The sequence below is a fragment of the Centruroides vittatus genome, unplaced genomic scaffold (assembly GCF_030686945.1).
Source record: "Centruroides vittatus isolate TY-2023 unplaced genomic scaffold, ASM3068694v2 contig_864, whole genome shotgun sequence".
NCBI classification, from domain to species: domain Eukaryota; kingdom Metazoa; phylum Arthropoda; class Arachnida; order Scorpiones; family Buthidae; genus Centruroides; species Centruroides vittatus.
Genome location: NW_027122564.1, coordinates 300,899 through 324,827, shown reverse-complemented (window position 1 = coordinate 324,827; position 23,929 = coordinate 300,899). Strand labels below are relative to the sequence as shown.

The window sequence follows — 23,929 nt, the reverse complement described above, 5'->3', positions numbered from 1 at the left end:
CTCGTACGCTTTTATTATACGCAATCTCATTGGCTATCCGGTAAAATTCATCCAATAATATGTCAGGTTTCATCTCTTAGACAAAACATGTGATTATGATCAAAAACAAATGGGAATAAAGTAACGTGACGTTGAAAAGTTCCGCGCATTCTTTTATTCAGCGCGCTTGCAGGCTTTTAATCTCTTTTAATATGTGAGATATGAAGAATAAATATGAATTTTAAACCATGATATAATGCTTTTTAACGGGTGTAGGTACGCTTTTATCGGCATTAAGGTAGTGTTCTTTTATATGGAATATTTATCAACGTGTTTTATTTAATTAAATTGAAATTGGTAAATGAATTAATTTTTTAGTAGCATTATTCATTCGTTTAAAATGGCTCAACGTTTTTCCGTGCTTGTAACTCGTGTTGATGTACCAAAAGAGAGCATCGAGCTTCTACAAAAAACGTAAAAATTTTTTTTTCATAATTCTTTTACATTTTACTATTATTTTGCTAAAATATATCCTGTGTGGTAAAAAATTAAATTTATAAAAAGTAGATGCAGTAAAGATTACACTTATTACTTAAAACTGAAGATCTGTCTTATGTGTTGGTCTTATCTCGCTATAAAAGATATGCTGTAAACAGTGCTGTAACTAGGTAGGTGCAACAGGTGTACCTGCACAGGGCCCACATGGAAGGGGGGCCCAAAATTTATGTATTTGTTTTATTTTCCCAAATCTAATTAATTAAGGGGCCTAAATGCAAACTCTTGCACAGGGCACAGGAATGGCTAGTTACAGCACTGGCCGTAAACTGATTATTATATCAGTTTTATACTGTGTTAAAGGTTAATGTTACCTTAGGTAGCCAAGATTGTGGCTCGTCTCTAATTCCAGCGAGGGAACAGTGTAACGCACGTTCTAACCTAACCTAACCTATCCTAATAGATTACCATAATTATTAGCAACCAAATTATTAGAATAGGGGTAATCTGTTAGGATAGGTTATGTTCGAACATGCGTTTCACTGTCCCCGTGCTGAAATTAGAGACGAGCCACCATCTTGGCTACCTAAGGTAACATTAACCGATATTTGAATGTTATTTTTAGATATGTACAGTGGTGATATTCGAAATATTTAACAAAGGGTTCGCTAGCAGAAAATTTTTCCCTGACAATCACTGACAAACGAAATGGAAGTTTTGGCTAGAAATAAATACAATACCTTTTCTTGCGATATATCTAATAATCAGTGGCATATTTGGAACGTAACGAGCCCTGGGCGAAGACCAGGTAACAATAGTATATTAGTGCTGTCGACCTTTTTTTTTTTCTTTCTTTTTTTTTAGGCAGAGAAATTTTTCACCCCGAATGGCACTGCTGATAATAGACAGATGTCATCATCTCTCGAAATACAATATCCTTTTTATTTCGCTGTCCATAGCCCGACACGTCTTCCACAGCCATCTTGTATTATCTCGCGTGCGTGGGATTGTGGGATCTCTCTTATGACTGGATCTAGTTTCAAGAACTCTCTTGAATCGATTGCGATTAAACCTCGTTTCAGTCGAGATTGAAACGGTTGAGAGAGATTGCACCAAGACATAGTCCCCGACCTTGCTCACAGTCTAGATTGAAATGCTCGGTGCAAACGGGGTATAAGGCTCTAGTACAGAGTGTAATACGTATATTTTAATATATTTTTTAAAAGAAACAAAACCACTGAGAAATGTTCTGTGTGTTTAACAAGGTTCGGAAAACTGAAAATTTTAACAACGGGTTTGGCCGAACCTGTGCATACCCGCTGAATATCACCACTGGATATGTATATAAGGAACCATTTAAATATTATATTTTACCAATTGGAGTGGCATGTATTTTGTGACAACGAGAAGATTCTGATTTACCAAGCTTAATTTTTGGCATTTTTTAGTGACTTTAATCACACACTAGATATTCAATTAATGTATAATACATTAATTGAATATATTAATTGAACAATTAATGTATAATACATTAATTGAATATGTAGACTGTACTATTGTGTTCGGAAATACATTTTGGGTTCTATTGATAGAACTACAAAATGCCAAAATTTAGCTTAGTAAATCAAGATATATTCATGTTGCAAAGTTATGTCATATTTGCAATGAAAGAAAATTTAATCCTTTTTTAATTAAAATATTTAATCTGATAATATTTCATTAATTCTAATTAAAGAATCTCCAATTTGTTGTAATGAAAGATGAATCAATCATAAGCTTTACTTATAACCTTTAATAGAATTGAAGTATCTGAAATATGCCTTGACAAATGAAAATATGCACCATTATTTTTGTGCCAATGTTTTGCAAGTTAGCTATCGTGTTTGCTAACTTGTTTTAAAACTATCATGTGAATAATATAAACAACATACAGTGTGCTCAGCAGAAAATAATACGAAAAACAAAACAAGCACCTGATCATTCGCTGAGAGATATTTATTCTTAACACAAACGTTTTCAATCCAATCAATGGATCATCATCAGGCGAAATTCGAACATTACAAAAATAGAACAACAAGTTCAAAATACAAAAATATATAACGGCTAACCAAAACGTAACTAACAGCACAATATCATTTCTAAATATCAACAAATTAATAAAAATGCTGCTAAAATTAAAAATAAAATATTAATATATAACAAACAAAAAGTGTATACAAAATATTAATACCTCTGCCTTAAAAAACAGATAAATAACACTAAATAATACCACTGCTTAATAAGCTGTACAGAGTTTTTCATTAAACTGTACATATTAATAAAGCTACTGCTCTTATTAGAAGTTTATAACTGCATACTTCCATGCGGAAGGAAGCCCCTCGGCATCTCTTGCGTTGATGCAATTCCCTTTAAGCTTGCTTTTATAGATTTCTAATTTCTCGGCCGTTCTTGCCAAGGTCGGGGAGTGGATTTGTTTCAGTATATCTGCTTCATTCCATCTTACTACTGAGCCTTCCGCTTGTGCCATTTGTGACAATACTGTGGCATTAGAACCTTTTCTAACATCATATCTGTGCTCTTTTATCCTAACTCCTAGATTTCTGGTGGTAACCCCGACATAATCTTTACTTATTCCTAACATCTGATTCTCGTATGGAATTCTATAAACGCCGGACCTATCCTCTTTCTTAATTAACCCTTTATCATTTCTAAGAATACTGTACAGATTCGGAGCTCTTTTTAAGATAATCTTTGTATCCTTTATGTGTGCGATTTCTTTCATAATGCTTCCTAAGCGCTTGTTGTACGTAAATTTCGTGTATGAAGATGGACCACGCCCGCGACCAGGTGCTGCATCGGTACCGACTTCTAATTTATTGATAATCCCCTTTAAAACATTCCTCTTGTAGCCCAATGCTTCTGCTACCTGCGTGATTCTTTCTATTTCCGCATCCCTGTCTATAACATTTTCGCAGTATAAAAAAGCCCTCCTAATTAACGCTCTAAACGCTGCTAGTTTATACTTATAGGGATCGTTAGAGCCAGCTGGAATATAAAGCGGGCTATGAGTTGGTTTAATAAATACCCCGGTAGATATACGTCCCTCTCTAAAAATAACCTTAATGTCCAAAAAATGTATCATAACAGAGCTTTTTTGCTCTAGTTTTAAGCTTAGGCCATCTTCATTATCATTGATCTTGTCAATAAATCTAGCAATTAATCGATTGCTTTTCCAAATTATGAATATATCATCGACATACCTTTTGTAGTATACGATGCTGTTCTTGAAACTACGCAAAACTTTAACCTCAAGCCTACTGACAACAAGCTCACACAATAGCCCAGAAATTGGGCTTCCCATAGGGACCCCTCGGCATTTAGCAGCATTTTTATTAATTTGTTGATATTTAGAAATGATATTGTGCTGTTAGTTACGTTTTGGTTAGCCGTTATATATTTTTGTATTTTGAACTTGTTGTTCTATTTTTGTAATGTTCGAATTTCGCCTGATGATGATCCATTGATTGGATTGAAAACGTTTGTGTTAAGAATAAATATCTCTCAGCGAATGATCAGGTGCTTGTTTTGTTTTTCATGTGAATAATACTAAAATTATTTTGAATTTGTTGTTTCAATTACATTTAAACCACTAATTCAAATAATTACTTTTGACAAATAAAAATCTCAAGAACTGGTATATATCTGAAAACACATCCATACACGAAACTAGTTATATAAACACAAAAGTATATAATATGATGAATGTTTTTGTCCATATCAATCAGATGTAATAGGCTTATGTAAATCTGAGGATGACTGATTGATACAGATGAAAATGTTTGTTATATTATATATTTTGTGTTTATATAAGTGGTTTGGTGTAAGGTGTGTTTTTGACTTCTTTTAGTTTTCTTTTAGGTGGCAGAATATCAAACTTTCACACACTAGAAATTAATTACATAAAAAGTTATATACAATGATTAATGACAAAATTAACCAACATAATTTAACTTATAATAATTTGTTCAAATGATTTGGTGTTTTATCTTGAAGTATTCAAATATTTGATTTATCAAAAACTTTGTTCTCAGAAACTAATTTAATTTTTAAAACATTTGAAAATAGGACTTCAAAAGTGGATGTGAAATACATTAAGTACTTAAAATTGAATTTAAAGTTTGCTTTTTTTAAAAAAAAATTATAAGTATGCATTAAAACAAGTTATATGTAAACTAATGATCTATAGCAGTGTTTCTCAACCTGGGGGTCATGACCTCCAAGGGGGTTGCGGTGATATTAAAGGGGGATCGCATACACATCAAGTTGGATCTTGTAAATTGCTCATGTATGTACACAGTCATACATGCATGTTCATACCATCACTATAAATGCAGCGACATAAAATAATAGGAATACTTGTATTACATTTTTTATACTGTTGGTATTTTCTTAATGTATAAAATTAGTGCAATGTGATTATATAATATTTGAAAAAATTTACATTTATAATTACAGTCAAAATTCAATTAGTAATAGAAGGCTTACTGTTATTATTCCTTCGTGAAATATTAATTTTATTTATATTTTCAATTTGGGGGTCGCGGAGCTAAGAAGGTTGAGAATCGCTGACCTATTTGTATCATGTGCCCAGCTTTACAATTTTTATTCAGTCTAACGTGTAGATAAATTAAAAATCAGTTTTAAAATAGTTAAATTAAATGTTAAAGCAATTTACTTAAAATTATGGTATATATTGCAGTTGTGAAGTTGAAACATGGCCTAAAGCTAGTGCCATACCCCGTGATGTATTGCTTGAGAAAATAGCAGGAAAAGATGCTTTGTATTGCCAAATGGCAGATAAAGTTGATAAAGAATTGTTGAATGCTGCAGGTTTGTATTTCGAACAAGTTTAAAATAAATAATAATTTCTTATTTAAAAGCCAGTTTTTGATTTATTGTAGGATCTCAGTTAAAAGTAATAGGAACAATGTCTGTTGGATTTGATCACATAGATTTACCTGAATGCAAAAAAAAGGTTTGTTATTTTATTCATAGCATATAATTAATATTAAAAAAATGAATGAAATAAAACAATTACATTTTATTAACACTACATTTAGTATTGTTAAAAAATAAAATATGCAACAAAATATGTAATATCAAAACTCTCTTTTCATATTAAATGTCTTAATTGAAGTAAAAAATTAATTTACAAAATAAACACATATATTTGTGACATTTTTGTTTATCCTTCCTTAAATAAGATATGCAAAAAGAAATAGTATAAGTGTTAATTACCACATTTAACTAATGTGACTAATTTATTAATATTTTTCACAGTAAAATTTTTGGTAAACTTCTACATGCAAAGAACACCAGGATGAAATCAATCACGTACCTGGAACCTGTTACCGGTGTGGGTGATACGACAGATAAATATATCGCAAATGTTTTCAAACAATAATAGTTCTTCCTCAGGCAATACAAAAAAACAAGCGACGGAATGTAGAACAAAATAGAACACAAATATTTAAAATTAGAATCGAATAAAAGAACATGGGTAATATACCTTGTAAAATACAATCGTAACCCTAACTAGGGCTAGAGCCCGATTACAATTTCTCTTGGAATGTAAGAAGAATGGCATATTACCCATGTCCTTTTATTCGATTCTAATTTTAATATTCGTGTTCTATTTTGTTCCACGTTCCGTCTCTTGTTTTTTGTATCGCCTGAAGAAGACCTATTATTGTTCGAAAACGTTTGCAATATATTTATCTGTCATATCACCCACACTGGTAACAGGATCCAGGTACATGATTAATAAAACTTTTTATTGTAAGTTTATAACCAGATAAATAAAACTTTAAATACTTCTAGAAGCTTGTATGATAAAAAGTGTTTATTCAGAATAAACTTTTTGAAATTCAATGTTACAGCATCAGATCTATTTTAAAATATGAGAGCAGTTTTTTCAAGCTCTGATGGTCCATAAATAAAAAAAATACAAGTGTAAATAACAAAATGAATTTATTACCAAAAGTTAGGTACAAACATGGTTACTTTTCAACATAATCACAGTGAAGATTGAGGCATTTATCATATCTGTGGATGAGCTTTTCCATCCTCCTGTCATAGAATGTTTCTGCCAATGAATTGAAATAGCCTTAATGACATTGTTTTGAAGATTGTCATTAGTCTCAAACCTTTACCCTGCTAGCCACATTTTCAGTTCAGGAAAGAGATGAAAGCCTTCACACATTAAAAAGTTCCAAGCTGTCACCACCCTTAAACACCCAGCGTATAGCCCTGATTTAGTGTCAAGTGACTTCTACCTCTTACCTGAACAGAAAAAGTGGCTAGGAGGACAGAGATTCAAGACTAATGACTATCTTCAAAACAACGTTAACAACGTCTCAAGTCATTGGTGGTAAAAGTCTATAAAGAAGGGATGGAAAAGCTCATCCACAGATACAACAAATGCCTCAATCTTCACGGTGATTATGTTGAAAAGTAACCATGTTTCTATTTAACTTTTGGTAATATATTCATTTTATTACTTATACGTGTCTTTTTTTAATGGACCATTGGTGCTTGAAAAAAAACAGCCTACATACAAACAAAAATAGAACATAAATTTATTTTCATGAATTGAACAGCTCATATCATCATAATCATAATGAAATTTTAATATTTTTATGTTAACATACTTTTTCAACTAATATAACTAAAATACAATAATATAAATAAAATATTATATCTTTAAGATAGTTTGTTACTTTTTATTAATAACTAGAAATTCTCCCATCAAGCATGATGGAATATTTTTTATGAGAAAGTAGAGATTGAAGAATTGAGAAGAGTAGAGATATAGCTTGTTAGATCATTACCCTAAGATTTATTCTTGGATCTGCCTTTGTGTATAATATCATTTGCTAGAATATGAGCAGCGTTAACAGCTAGAATTTGTTTTCAACAATTGATCATATATTGCAGCATTTCTTCTTTAAAGCATACATTTCCTTCAGAAATGTTTCACAAAACCATGAGAGTACGTGAAGCACTCCAGGAAGCTTAATAACTGTTTTATGTACAGTACAGCTGATGCTTTTCATATCTTAACATACAATTAATTAAATATATAAGTGTATTAATAAAAAATATATTCATTTTTACTGTTTATTTTGATAGAAACATTCTTGTTGGAAATACACCTGATGTTCTTACAGATGATGTTGCAGAGTTAACAATCTCTCTCCTGTTAGCAACTTCAAGAAGAATTTTTGAAGCATCAGAAGAACTAAGAAAGTAAAAATTATGAGTTTTCTACAAAAATTTGTGACATTTAAATAAAAATAATTCCTAACTTATATTTCTTTAAAAATTGAATTTCTTACTTAAATTAAATCAATATAAATAACTTCTTGACTATAAAGATTTTTATTTTAAATTATTTTTGTTAGAGAGGCCTTTATATTTCCTTTAATAATAAATATTTTGGAAATTCGGGTGATTTTTATCTTACAAATGTATTAAACAGTGTGGAACAAAAAAATTAAAAATAAAAAAACAACAACTGTAGCCATTGAAATTAGAATTAATAACATTTTAGACTTATATAATTCTATTGTTGTTACATGAATAGATTATAAATAATAATTTATTTGATAACATTTAATTTTAAAAGTTGAAATTTAAATGAGCAATAAAATCTAATGTCAAAATGCTGTGAAATAGACTTATTGATTTATGAAATTGTATAGCAAGAGTTGATAAATAAATACAAAACAAAATCTAAAATAAAAAAGTCCAGATGTCTAAATGGAGATTTGTACTAAAATTCAATGTTGCTCCAATGATGTGTTTGTTTTAAGTAATTTTTGCTGGTTTTTTCAAAGATTATAAATAAATTATAAGAATATAAATCAAAGAAAAATGTTTAATACAACAGCTAAAACCTTTGTTTTAATCAACTTTTTTAAAGTTTATTATCTTAATATTCAAAAATTTTATTATTATTTAGTGATTCAAACAAATCTGAAGTGAAAAAGCAAATAATAAAATAAACTAAAATTTAAATTTTAAACACAATTCATTAAGTTTTAGAAATTATTCAGATCAGATGGAAGATACAGAAAATAAAATATGAAATAAAGTTAAAAATACTAATAAATATGTTTTTACATTGTTTTTAAATATGATCAAAATATGAAATATGTTTAATTAGTTCAGAAAGTTTGTATATACCTTAATATACATTTTTTTGTTAAAATAATATTTTTAGATGCATTTACTAAATTATTGATATATATTTATATTTATTATTAATATTTTAGTGGAAAATGGATATCATGTGGATGGGCTCCTTTGTGGATGTGTGGAACTTCAATTAAAGGAAGTACAATAGGAATTGTAGGAATGGGTCGAATAGGTAAAAAAATTAATCAGGAAAACTTTTTTATAAGCAGTTGTATAAATTCAGAATTGATTTATAAAATTGAGACATTAAATTTTAAATTCAATAACAGTAAGTGCTTGTCTATATATATAATCAAGATGGGTTGATGATAATAATAATAAGTGTAGAGCCCAAACGGTTAGGAGTTGAAAGTTGAAATTTGAAATTTGATACACAGTTAGGGTATGTTACGAGAACGTACACTAAGAAGGGATTTTTCGAAATTCTCCCCCATGGGAGAGAGGGAATGAATTAAGGCTTATCCTAAAGAACTCAGCTTCTACCGTACTATATTAGATGCAAATTTTTGTTTTTAACTGCATTTTAGTAGAGTACCATGTGGGGATGGAAGTGGTGACACTTCCATCCCCACATGGTACTCCCCTTAACAATGAAACATGGTACATCCCCTTAACAATGAAAGTGTTAACAATGGAAGTGTTAAGAGAAAGTGGCGTGCAAGATTTACAGGTGCAGATACGGTTTTTTGCCTTTTTGTGGGAAATCGAACATATTATTAGACCCATCTAAAAATTCTCTAATTAGTCTGGAAATAGGGGGTCTAATTCTTGCATTCTGTGAAAACGGAAAAGATTGGCTATAATGTAATAATCTTAATCTTTGCTATTATATTATAGTTTTAACAATGTATAAGCATTGCTATATGATCCTCATAACTTATCATGAGTAGTTTGAGTTAGGTTGTCAGACCCTGTTCCTCATCCATGTTAGCAAATCCTCTTGTGAGATTGACTTGTCTAAAATTAGTGAAAATTAAGACTCACTACATAGTACTTAATTTTGTTAGAATTGCATGTTAAACAACTATAAAAGCTTATATAAAATATACTTTATTTAAGCAAACAACATTTAATTATTAAATAGTAGCCATATTATAGCCTGACATAATCCAGCAGATTGACCTTAATCAAAAATTTGGTTAATGGATGTTCACATTTGTATAGATTAGATATATTAATCTAGCAATTTTGAGTCTGTTCATCTTAAAAATGAATAAATAGAAAAATATATTTGTCCTCATAATGCAACAATATAACACAACATAATCCAGAAGAAACTTTATTTTAAAAAGCTATTCATTTCCATAACTGCACTAGCATTAATAATGGACACACAATCATTAACTATGTGATTAACCTTTTTCAGGAGATGAATGCATTTTATCTCCTATAACATAAAAAGAACAAAGTCGCCAGTAATTCTAAATCAGCTTATAACATTTCATTTTTAGAATAACTGGTGGCTTTGTTCTTTTTAAGTTATAAATGCCTATATCTCCTGAAGGAGGTCCCTCAAAACTGAAAACATTAGATTATTAAATATTTACTGCATAGTTATGGTAATATACTTGTTGACAAAGCTATTATGGACACACAGCAATATACAGTATTATAATAAACTTCATAAATATGTTTTCATGTATAATTTTGAGTTAATCTGATTATTTTACACCTCAAGACAGTTTAGATTTCATTTTATTAGAAATTTTGTTTAAATTACTTAATTAACCAAATATACTAGACAGTAGAAAACCAAAATAATCAACCTAAAATCAATTTATGAAAATCCTAATTGAATCAAATAGACAGCTTTTTAAACTTGTTCCTGTTCTGGAAATAAGCTATTTCAAGGATTGGAAAGTAATTGAAGTCTTGTATTTATAACATTTTCTTTCAGACAAAATTCTGTTGTTTTAACATTATTCTCTTGGAGTCATTTAGAATTTCTTCCCAAAACATATAAAAATGTTATTACTTCTTGAGTAAATTTACTACTAACTGTTCTCTTAATATTCAGTTGACACTTCAAAATTTTTCTCCACAACCTCCTTTCTTAATCATCAGAGTTGATTGTTAGGAAAATGGAATCAGTACAATTAAACAACTTGGTCAATGAATCAAATATTATAAGTGTTATGTTAATGATGAACTCTTTTCTCTTATCTATTCAAATTCTATTTTGATATTAATACTGTAATAAGAATTTTATAGACCTACTTTGTCTAAAAACCAAAAATTTGTGACATTCCTTTTACAAACATTTCTAGCACTGACTTTTTGCACACTCCTCTTCTTTTTTAACATAGATAGATTGACAACGTTTAACCCCAGATAGATTGACAACATTTAACTGAAACATGTCAAAATTTTTAATGGAAGCACATTATTTCTAGAAAATTGTAGTTCTCTTCATATAAGTTTTTCACCAAACTAAGCATTTCATAAGTTATGAATACAAATCTAGATAATTATAAAGTTTATTTTATGAATTTCAGGGCTGTATAACATAATATAATTCCTTAAAACTTTTATAATTGCTTGAAAAATAAAGGTCGGATTATCCTAATCTGACCTTTATTTGACAAGGAAAGGCAACAAAGTGACTACATGATTTCTAAATATTTCATGTTTAAAATAAAAATTTATGTGAAATTAAACCTATATGTAATAGTAAAAATTCTTGATCAAACCATTTTTGAGAAAAAAGAACTAGAGCATATAAATTCAAAGTGAGTGGTATAATGGTTATATTTTGGCTTATGAATCCATAGACTATGACTGTTCTGGGTTTAAATTACTATTTTTTATAAATTTATTTTTATCTTTTTAATTTTACAGGAATGTTGTGTTACATTTTTTTCACTGTTAAATTGATTTTTATATTTGTTTACTACTATTTATATTTGTTTGTATACTTGTTTATGTTTGTAAATATGTGTGTGCAACTGCAACTGATTTAATTATTAGTTGTAAACACTGATTTTTCCATTTTCAAAGAAACTTGAATTTGCCTATGGACACACATTAACAGTGATGAACAACTTGGAAGTTGTTGAAATGAAGTAGTTGTGATTAACAGGATATATAATGATGGATCCAGAAATATCCAAAGGAATTGGAGCCATAAACTATGGAATCAGAGGCCAAGATATAATCACTAAGCTAGTCACTCTTTTGACTATGTTTATGCTAGAGTGTATAAGTTCAATAACATAAAGTTGGTTCCTTTTTTCTTGAAAATGCTTAGAATAAAAATTTTCTGACATTATATGCCATCCAGCAAGCACTGACATCTTCATTTCTTTGCTAGATGGCATATTTGTTTCATCAGGTGCTCCTGTGGTGTGTTATTTTCCAAACATCTTGTGTGTGCATGTGTGCACATACTGTGCATCCCAAAAATATAGATAGTCTATGTTTTTATTTTTTTTTAAATACAGTAAGACCCCGCTTAACATGGGGGATGCGTTCCTAGATGACAAAGCGCTAAACAAAACAGCATTAAACGAAGTCATTTTAACATAGAGTAAATAGGGATAGGGGAACACACGACCAAAAATAAACAAATTTTACTTTAATTTTAAGTTATTTTTATGTTAATTTGTATAATAATATATGTTAAATAACATATAAACATGCACACAGAAATGTAAAGTTTATTTTTTGTGACTTTTCTAAAATTCTTGTTTTTTGCAATAAAGTCACATAGTTTCATTTGTCGCCTTTTTTTTCCTTAAGCAGAAGATTGGTAACAGAAGATTGCATCCAAAACCCCTTTTTTTGCTTTTGCACACCTTTCAAATTCTGGATAATTTGCTACAATTTGATCAATGATTTCGGTTACCAAACTTTTACTAAGAAAATCTGTAGAGAAATTTTTTGGGTTCTTTGTTTTCAGAATCTCTATTTTCCAGTTCTACATAAATTCGTTGTTCTGCCAGTTCTTCAAGGTCATCGTTGGTAAGACTCTCACCAGAAACTACTGTAACTCCTCAATATCCTGCTCATCTACATCTCCTAATTCTGCTGTATCGATTAGGTTGAGTTTGGTCAACCTAATTGATACAGTGATAGGCTCTTCTTGTTGAGAATTCTTGGATACCTTCAGACATAACTTCTTCTACACTTCGTTTGTGCATTTATCAGTTAATTCATGCCAAGCAAAGTCAATATTTTTTATGGCATGCATATTTTTTCTAAAATTGTACCAAACAAACGTAGATTTCAAGAAAGTACACCTTTTTGCCACCTTTTTCTGATTGGTTCGTAAATAATTATATTATATACAAATCAATGAAATGCCACGATAATTTAAATCGGTGTAAATTTTGAGTTTCTTTTAGGCTTCAAGCAGACCGCATTATATCGAATCAGTGTTAAGCGAGGTAGCATTAAGCGGGGTCTTACTGTATTATTTCTTAACAATGCAAGTGGTTATTATTATTTATTTATAGCATAATACAATGTTATATACAGTAGAGCATCGATTATTCGACTCAATTAGGGACTGGAGTTCGTCGGATAACTGAAAAAACGGATAACCGAAAAGTATGAAAAAATACATTATTAGTATAGTATATTAGTATATCCCATGTAATTAGCATATTAGTACATTGCTATTAACCTACTTCGTGTTGAATTTTCATCGATGTTAAGCCTAACAAAATTTTTTTTAAATAATAATTGTCGCTATGGTATCATTAAAAATTATTTCTTTATTTTGCACAAAATAAATACAAAAATAAAAAATAGAAAATTAAGCCTGGTTTAAATACCGGCCTCCTTTTCATGGTTGAGCCAGTGTTGCCAGCTAAAACACACAAAAATTTAACAAAAATAATATTAAAGTAGCCAAGACATAGCCAAATATTGTAGTGCCACATCACTAGCGGATATTTGAATTTACCAACTAGAACGCAGTAAAAACAAAAATAAGGTTAAGTACTCACGCCAAGGTTTAACTAGCTTCTGGTAAAAGATTTCACTGAGTTCGGCATTAAAATAGTTCCTTTAGCATTAACACAAGCACTTTCGATGATTATAAACTCGTCGAAAGTGCTTGTGTTAATACTAAAGGAACTATTTTAATGCCGAACTCAGTGAAATCTTTTACCAGAAGCTAGAACGCAGTTGGTTAACTGATGTGACGGTTGATTGAGGGTTGGATAATCAATGCTCTACTGTAATTGTTTTTACAATATTTGACAGTTACATAAAGTGTTAAACACAAAATACTTGTTTTGTGATGTCCCAAAAATATTGATAAATTTAAACTTACAGTTAGAGCAATAGTTCATAATATGAATTGATAAAAATTGTTGTAATATGAAATAGAACTGCCACTATGTTTAATGACTTCAAAAATACAATTAGGCATTGATTTAATTAAATTGTAAGTTTTCTAGATCCATTTGAAACCAGCACTCAATGATTTCTTGTTTAAGCTCTGAAACTGTCATAAAAAATACCTAATATTAGCATAAATTTTTCTAACAAGTTCTCTATCGGATTTATGTATGGGCTTCTTGCTGGCCACTTAGTCGTCGAGTGTGAACAATGAATACTGGCATTGTCCTGTTGGAAAATCAATCAGATCCTCCAATTTTTTCTTCAGAAGGTATTAAATTAATTTTTAGGAATTCTTGATAACATTTAGATGTTTATCTACCAGTTAAAATCATAAAATTTGATAAACCATTAAATCCAAAGCAGCCCCACACTATAACAGAACCATCACCCTTTTGCCTGCTGAAAAATTGCACTCATCTTTCCTAATTTCATACCAGTAATTAGGCTATCCAAATTAAATTTCTTTTCATCACTGAAAAGAACTGAGAACCATTGGTTCATTCCACAGCATGTGATCTTTAGTCCACTGCATTCTTGCCTATTTGTGTTGTTTTGTTAGTGGTGGTTTTTCTTTATGGCAGCAAATTTTATATGTGGAACTGCTGAAACTCTTTGATAAACAGTCCTTTTTGACATTTTTAATTCACTTTCAAACAAAATTTGATGAATTGATTTATCCTGTTGTGATGCAAGGCACACAATTCGATTATCATTCCTTTGAGATGTGATTTTGGGCCTTCCTGATTGATGTTTAAAAGGTTTTGGTGATAATTTTTCCAAAATTTTTATAAAACTCCAGGAGTAGATTTGTTTACTAAAACAGCAATTTCCTTGACACAACAGCCTTTTGCTTTTAATTTTCATATTTATGCAATTTCTTCCATACTAAACTTTCTTCCATATGGAATTTTGGAAAGTTTTGATTCAATATTCAAATTATTACTTGACAACAAAGTTAAAGTGTTACGTGACGTTATTTATTATTATTTTTGTAAAGTTTCTTATGCTTGAAATTTTACAATTCTGTTTTATTATTTATACTTTTGGGACAGCCAAAAATATATTTTTGTTGTTAAATTATTAATATAATGATCTTTAATTTTAAAATTATCAAAAATCGGTATAAAGTAATTTGCATTTCTCTTAAATTCCTAGTAATTCTACAAAGTAGTAAAATGTTGATTATCTATAGGTTACTTTTGAGACATATTTATATTAGAAATACATAAATTTTTTTTATATATAGGTAACCCCCGTATAACATGGGAGTTATGTTCCAAAAAAATTGCCGTGTTATGCGAATCCGTGTTACATGAAACAAAGAACTAGTACAAAAAGGGGGTTTAGTTCCAAAAACTAAAAAACATGCTATTATATTTTCGTAAATAAGATAAATATCAACACGTACTTGAACCAATTACCGGTGTTGGAAAAATCGAAGAAATACGTTGTTAATGTTTTCAAACTTTGAAAGATAAATATCTTTATTAAAATTTTCTTAAGAAGTGATACATATTAATATAAATTAAACAATGTTTTCTTCATCATCACTAAGCAATATTAACTGAAAATTTTTAATTTACATAGCCAAAAATGAGACACAATTAAAGTCTTAAAGTATACTTATAAAGGTGTGGATTGTTCCAATGGTCAGAGGTGTGGTTCAATGCCTAAAAACTGGTGACTGAATAAAGCAAGTATGGAATAAGGGAAAACACCTAGCAACTTCAAAAGCAGAAGCGTCAAGATCTGGCAACACTGAAACAAGTTTAGAGAAGGACCATGTGTATCGACAGAAGGCAGGAAAAGAAAATTTACTTATTGTACTTAAGTACTAATAGTTCACAAAAATTATGCATGAAAATCTGATAGTACGTACGCGCTCGAATGAAAAATGTCAAATGAGATATCTTTGCACTTAAAAACTTTATCACGTTTATTGAACCATTGTACAGGGATTTCCCTATTTTCAATTTAGATAAAGTTCGCTTTTAATAGTTTTTATTACATTTTATGTTGTACGAAGGTTTTACCCAATTCTCAAACCGTGTTAGAACGAATCCGTGTTATAAAAGCACAATGTTATACGGGGATGTTCCCAATTCTCAAACTGTATTAGAGTGAATCCGTGCTATAGAAGTGCCGTGTTATACGGGGGTTACCTGTGTTTATATAATAAAGATTTATCAAACATAATTTAACTTTTTACCTTTTATGAATTCTTAGGTTGTGCTGTTGTTGAAAAATTGCAAGGATTTAAAGTGGACCAGTTTTTATATTGTGGAAACAAACAGAAAGAAAGAGGTATATTTTTCCTGAAATAGTATAAATTTGTTTCCTTATTACAGAAAACAATGATTTTGAATAAAAATAAAATATTTCAAAATTGCTTAAGGAATTAACATATTAATGTTTGTTAACATTAAGATATTACATTTGTACTAAATGTACTGTACATTTGAGGTTCTTAAAGATGGTTTTAATATATTTTATCCAAAATAAAAGGAGTTAGAAGGAGAGTAATTCAGATAAATTTTATTTTTATATAATAGAAAATTTATAAGATTCTTTACTTACTTCAAAATATGTTTTTTTGATTTCAGCTAATGAATTAGGAGCTAAATTTGTTACTTTTGATGAACTTTTGAAAAATTCTGATTTCATTATAAGTTGTTGTGCTTTAAATGCTCAAACTAAAGAATTATTTAATGAAAGAGCATTTAGTTTAATGAAACCCACTGCAATATTTATAAATACTAGCAGGTAAAGTTGAAATTAGTTTTTATTGCATTATGTATAAGTTTATACTGTATTTAAAAAGTTAATATATCTAATTAATGTTAATAGTAATTGGCTTAACTTTGGGACTTGCCTAAGCTGATAATTATGACTGACTGGTTGACTTATGTGGCTTAAAATTATAAGTAAGAACACAATTAGTGGAAATTCCGGTTCTCATTGACTCTGACATTAAAAATTACCTTAGATCAATTAAAACTTGTGTAATCTGAATTGAAGTTTATTAATTAATATGTAAGTCGCTACTGCTATTTGCCTGTTAGGGCCTTTAACAACAGCTAGGATATAATTGAAGAAAGAAATGCCAGCATTTAAATTATTACCCACATTGAAAGGAAATAACCATTAAAAATTTATAGTAGTTATTAGTTAATTATTAACAGTTAATTAACTTATGATGATTACATTTTATCAACCACATGCTGAGGTTTATAGCATGATGAGACAGTTTAAAAATATATTTATATCTTCAGGTAAATAGGCAAACATTTTATATTTTATTTTTTAACTTGTATGTTTTGATAATATTAAGCAATTGATAATGATATCTGTAACTATAATAAGCAGAATCTATTCTAATAAACAGTTTGATAAATTTCATTCTTTACATTCATTTTTCTTGGAAACATAATGTAGAGTTCTCTTTAAATATCATTTTTATAAATGAAGTGATTTAGAAAAATAAAATTATATATTGTATGCATAGTTTCTCCCTTGAAAATGTTTGTTCAAAAGAATGCTTTCCCCTAAACAAGACAGTTATAAAACTCATTTCTAAGAATGAAGTATCAAATCCAAATGAAAAAGATTGCTAGAGACAAGTCATAATTTCAAAAATAAACACTTTATGGGAAGATGAGATCAGCTATTTCAAATTAATAAGATGAAGATCAGAAGGATGAAATCAGAAAATGAAGAAGACAAAATCAGACAATGTTTCAAAAGTGCTTACTTATTGAAATTATGATTAACTGACTTAGAGGACTTTTTCGATTACATTTAATGTTTCTTTTCTCATTCTAATAGTATTATGGCATTATGCTAAATATTTTAATTTGCAAAAAAGACAATATCAAGTGAAAAAAATAGTTTTTAATTTGTAAAATTAGATATACTGTATTACATACAGTAATTTTTATTACAAAGTAAAATGAATTATTCTCTTTCTGATACTTATCATAAAATCTGTAAATGTAAAGTCATTATTAAACTAGATAATTACTTTTCAGTTTAATTTGTTAAATATCTAATTTTTGATTTTAATTAACATTTTAAAATATATTTAATTTGTATAACATATTGAAGAACTATATATTATAATTAAATATGGTAATATTTTTCAGAGGGGGTGTGGTAGATCAAAATGCTCTTTATCAAGCTCTTACTACAGGTCAAATTAAAGCAGCAGGTTTGGATGTAATGACTCCAGAACCCTTACCACCTGATCATCCTCTGACTGAATTAAATAACTGTGGTAAATATTTTATTTCATTCTAACATTAAAATTTTTGCAGAAGAAACTATAAATTGAATAAAATTTATTGTTAAGCTAAACACAGCTAAATTCCTTGAATAATAAACAGCTTTATATAAAAAGAAATATATTTTCAATTTTTCAACTCCATCTTCATTTTCAATACCATTAAAATATAGAACTATTTCAACCAACATTCAGATAAAAGTTTGTAATCACTACAATAACACCTTAAATCACTGAGAAAAGATTTATTCAATGAATGTTTTCAACCTGCTCAACAGGCTATCATCAAGTTTTAAAGTTTTTGGAACAAACAAGCATTCCTTATCAATAAAACATGTAAGAACATATTTAAAATTACAGTCATTTGAATTTGAAATAAATAAATATATATATATTTATATTTATTTATTTATTATAGTTTTCTTTATATATATATAAAGAAAAGAAACTATAATTCTAAATAAAAGAGAAAGGAAACATAAAAATAAAAGGGAGAAAATCACATCTCCCAATATTGTTTTTTTATTGAACAGGCATTGAGGGTTAGAATCTGATGAGTTCCTGTCAACTATATACTTCCAGCTGTGGGTAACGTGATGAAGGCCTTTTTAGCAAGTTGAAAACATTTGTTGAATAAATTTTTTCTGTGATTTAGGTGTTATTGTAATGATTATAAAACTATTTGTTGTTCTAAACAGAAACTGAAACTTCATAGTGTTAAAATGATGTGCAAATAAATTATTTTATATGTTATATTTTGAAGTATTAATTTTTATGTATAAAGGGTTGCTACAATAGTAATACTAAAAGTTAGTTATATGTTTTATATAATTTTATTACTTCAGCTTTTTATTACTGAAAGTGATGTCATATGTATAGTACATTTCAACATTGACATTTGACAAAACTTTTTATTGTTAATATTTTCATATTTTTTACTATATTTTTGTGTTTTAGATTGTTTTGTAATGTGTAAATAAGATGTGGATGGAAAGTAGATGGACAGAAGTAATTTCAGGATTGTTGTGTAACTTGCAAGCAAAGAGTTGATTCATGTGACATACCTTGTCACATGAATCAATTCTTAAAATTCTGTGCTGCCAATGAAACAACATGGGGAAAAGATGTAAGAATGAATTCCTTACCAAAAGTGTCATTCACTACTATGAAATTGCATTAGGATGCACTAAGAAGAAAATTGTTGCCAATTTTAAACACAGTATGAGAAAAAGCATTTTGTAAGCCATTTTTCAAAGGTATGAAGAAACGGGACAAAACAATTACACTCTCCTTTCTGGCCACCCTGTCTTTAAATCTACTTCAAAAGTTGTGAATCAAGTCAAAAAATTGTATCAATTGGCTCCATAAACTTCTATCAGAAGTCTACAAAATTGTCATTGCCAAAAACAACTTGACATGCTATCAATGTCAAGAAGTTGGGGATTAAGGAACATAAGAAGCAAATGCACCAAAGTACATAAAGGATCAAGCGGAAAGAGCAAAAAGAGGCTGCAGACAAGCTTATGAAAAAACTCTGAGGAAATATCTCATTATTGATGACAAGACTTATTGCCCATGTGACCCTGGAAAGCAATAATTACCATGCTATGAATCCTCAGGATATTGCCTAAGAGAAAAAAATCCAGCCTAAGGAAAAATTTTACAAGAAATACCTCATTTGTTAGGTCATGGATGTCTGTTGGAACAACTGATGCTTTTGTTTGTGAAGTATTGTACATCACTGTTCAGGTTTTCCTGGAGGAATGTTGAAAAAATAACTGCTTTCCTTCATTGATAAGCACTATTCCAGAGTGATTTTATCTTCTAGCCAGATTTAAGTACAGTACATCATATTATGCAAAAATTGTAACTGCATTCTAGACAGCACATATCCAAAGACAACTCTCCAATGTCCCAAAAGCACATGACATTGAGAGCTTTTGGGCAAAATGCAAAGAGAGGAGTATCACAAATGAAAAGTCCCTGCCAAAAATGTTTGGTTTTTCTGCCAGATTTGAAGATTTATCAGATGAAAGGTTGCATTCACCTCTGGAAAATCTCTCTCAATGACCATGCTTACAAAAATATTCATTCAATTGCATATCATGGCTTCAGTTTCAGCAAATAACTATTATTGTGATTTTAGAATAGCTGTTATTAGATGAAAAACAGCTTAGAATTGTTCTGTTACACAAGCATTAAAGTATGAGTTGCAGAACTTAGTCCATTTACTTTCTGTCAACTTCTTACCAGCTTCTTATACTCTTATTACAACTGAAAATTTTATCTCAATATATTATAGAAAAGAATCAGAAAATTTATTTTAAGATAGTTGTGTTCATTGTCATCATCATCATCATCATCACCATCATCATCATCATCACCATCACCATCACCATCATCATCATCACCATCATCATCATCATCACTGTCTATGAGACCAGTGATAGTTGAGTCTGATCTCATTTTCTTCATCCTTTTCCACCATTCTGTCAAGAGCACAGTAAACCAGCTTTTGAATATTTGTACCATTTCTTCATATAATCTATCTATTCCATGTGTGGCCTGCCTTCTTTTTGTCTCCTTCATGATTCCAATAGTTTTTATTGCTCTCTTGTCACTCATTCTACAGAAGCTGCGTTTCCTTTAGATGACCCATTGAAATAGTGTTGGAAATTAGACTGAAATGATATTGATACTAATGAAGTCTATAAAAGACTTCATTAGTGTCAATATCATGCCAGTCTAATTTGAGTAGCTTCCTTTAGCATTTTCTTTTAAAAGGCCTCAAGTCATCTTCTGGCTTCCTTGTAAAAAAACCCATGTCTCATAGCCATAGAACATGCCACTAAAGATATATGTAGCAAGAATTTTTAATTTTGCTTTTATTGTGATGTTTTGACTTTTCCAAATTTTGTCAAAGACTTTGAGATTTGTAGAGCATTTGGCTATCCTTGTTTTTATCTTTTCAAGGTAGTCTAGATTTTCAGTCACTTTTCTCCTAAGTATAAGTAAATTCTGTAGCATTGCCAATTCTTGTTCCATTTGTGTTAATTCCTTTGTCTTGATTTGACTTTCCAAATATCATCATCTTTGTCTTTCCTATATGTAGTCCCCATCTCATGCAGTTTACATTTAAGGTGTTAACTACATTTTCCAAATCCATTGCATTTTCTTCAGCATTACAATATTGTCTACAAATCTAAGGTTGTTGATTCTTGGTCATGTTTTATAAGAAGAAAAATATTTTTAAAAATTTGTTGCTAATTAAATGCTCTCAAATTTAAAATCTTGATTGCACTTAAACTTTTAACTTTATACTCCTTAAAAATTCTTGGTATTTCACAATGGTATTGAAAAGCTTTATTATAAAGCATGCAAAAATAAGAATTATACAGGGTGGATGAAAAGTCACATACTTCTGTTACGAATCAATTTTCTTTTCTGAGATTAATGTACGATAATACAGAACATAGTAAAATCAAAGTTCCGGTATTTAAGAAAAACAAAATCAAATTATGTTATTACAACATATGTTCAAAATGGCCTCCTTGTTAATGAGTGCATGCAAAAGCTCTTTATCATGTTTGATGCCACTGTATGAAGCATCTGAAAACTGATGCTGGCAGTTATCATTATAATGTTCCTCTTCAGTTCATCTATAGTGTATGGATTATTTTTATGCATGGCTTCTTTCAGACACCCCAGAGGTAAAAATATGGGGGTGACAAATCTGGTGATTGTGTTTTGGACTGTCACTAGTGTAAACTATGCAAAATAAGCAAAGATATTTGCAATATTTATTATATTTAAAAAAAAAAAAATTAAATACTGTCAGTCAAGGTTTTAAATATTTATTTTATGCATTAATTTGATTTAAAAGATATTTTATAAAAATTACATGAATTATTTAATGACAATTTGATTGTCATTAAATACATGCCGTATTAAGATAATACATGCCGTATTAAGATAAAAACATTGTAAACAATTTGAATTTTGTAAATAACTGTAAATAGTATTTACAGTTTAATCATTATCATTCTGAAAGAATTGTATAAAATTTGATTGTTTTAGTTTGAATGACAATTGAAATGTATGTATGTAATCAAGCAAGAAATTCAATTCATTGAATGTAATAATGTTTAATAATTGGTTTTAATGAACAGCTCATATTAAAAATTACAATTTTTATGCTTTTATGAGAGAATAAAAATTATTGTTTTATTTAAAATTTTTAATTATATTTTTGGACAAAAATGAATATGCATACTAAATATTATATTAATTCTGATTTTATAATAAAATGTGAATTGAGTACATATGAATTGCTTACTTATCACATCATCATTTCTGTTTTCAATTTACTTTTGAATTTTTTTTTTTTTTTGCAAACACAAGATTTGTTTAGACTGTTTTAAAATATAAATGAAAGCTACCTTAAAATTTAAAAACTACATATTAAATTTATGCTGTTTGCTGTACTTATATATTTTTTAAAACAAAAATTAAAATTTTTGGACGACTTAAAATGAAAAAATTATAATTTGGAATTAATTTTGCATATCTAATTAAATTTTCTATTTTCAGTACTGTTACCTCACATTGGAAGTGCAACAGTTTCTACAAGAGTATCAATGGCTATGCTTACTGCAAGAAATATATTAGCTGGTTTAGAAGGCAAACCTCTTCCTTCGCCATTATGAAAATATTCAATTAGGAAAGAAAGTTTAACTAATAAATAATTATAACATACATTCCATTAATAATGCGCATTTTTAGGTTTATTACAAGCTTATTGTCTTCTTGAATAAAATGTACAGTGATTCTATGTTCAATATTCTTTATATTATGTGAAACAATGTAGTGTTAATAATGTTTAATTTTTTGTTGTAAATTATTTTACTTTTTATAAACCTGGCTTTGGTTTTTCTGGTTTAATTCTACAATAAATTTATTTAGAGAGAGAAAATTCTCTTAATGAATTGTATGAAAATAATTTTTAATAAATATTTTTTTAAGGTTTTTTGTGTTTTTATTTACCATTATTATTATTGGTATGTAATTCTAAATGCCAAATTATAGCTCATTATAACAGCTAGCTTATCAGTGCATTTATTAATAATAGCTTTTGAAAGTTTAATAAAGTTCAAAAAGTTTTGTTTATTATATTTTCAGGTATTTGGATTTTGTCATCTTTAGTTTAATAATTGTAATCTTCATTCACTTCAAATAAAGTTAGCAGCAGCATTAATAAGATGTACTGGTAATTATTATATCCTTTATTTTAGTGTTATACAATAGATTATATATTACAGATGATTTTTAAATTATTTATATAAAAGACAAATTATTAACTTGATTGTGCTTTGATTGTTATTTTAATTTGTCCATTATGGAATCGAATTCTGTACATAGACAATGTTTTTAAATGTGACATATTTAGAGCTTTAAAAAACTAATCGAAGTGAGATTGAAATTTCAGCCAGGAAATTGAAGAAAAACTGTCAAAAATAATGAGTGATCCATTTAGATAAAAGAAAACATTGAACTTAGATAATTGTTTTC

General features: G+C 28.8%; 1 protein-coding gene across 2 annotated transcripts; it reads left to right on the top strand.

Moving 5' to 3' along the window:
- The first annotated feature begins 193 nt into the window (after positions 1-193).
- On the top strand, positions 194-23,179 carry LOC136982826 (glyoxylate reductase/hydroxypyruvate reductase-like). Of its 2 annotated transcripts, none has more exons than XM_067279354.1 (10): positions 194-277; positions 358-453; positions 5,234-5,364; positions 5,436-5,507; positions 7,665-7,782; positions 8,811-8,905; positions 16,309-16,386; positions 16,686-16,845; positions 18,225-18,355; positions 22,952-23,179. In XM_067279354.1, the coding sequence occupies exons 2-10, from the start codon at positions 380-382 to the stop codon at positions 23,065-23,067; spliced, it is 975 nt and encodes a 324-aa protein (XP_067135455.1). In that variant the 5' UTR covers positions 194-277; positions 358-379; the 3' UTR covers positions 23,068-23,179. The 2 variants fall into 2 exon arrangements, with proteins under 2 accessions (XP_067135455.1, XP_067135456.1); XM_067279355.1 differs by having other exon boundaries at positions 200-277; positions 361-453.
- The last annotated feature ends 750 nt before the right edge of the window (positions 23,180-23,929 follow it).

Coding starts and splice junctions, on each gene's coding strand:
- LOC136982826 (XM_067279354.1), top strand. CDS start 380: ATGGCTCAACGTTTTTCCGTGCTTGTAACTCGTGTTGATGTACCAAAA. Junction 5,508..7,664: donor TTTACCTGAATGCAAAAAAA/AGGTTTGTTATT, acceptor TTTATTTTGATA/GAAACATTCTTGTTGGAAAT. Junction 8,906..16,308: donor TGTAGGAATGGGTCGAATAG/GTAAAAAAATTA, acceptor ATGAATTCTTAG/GTTGTGCTGTTGTTGAAAAA.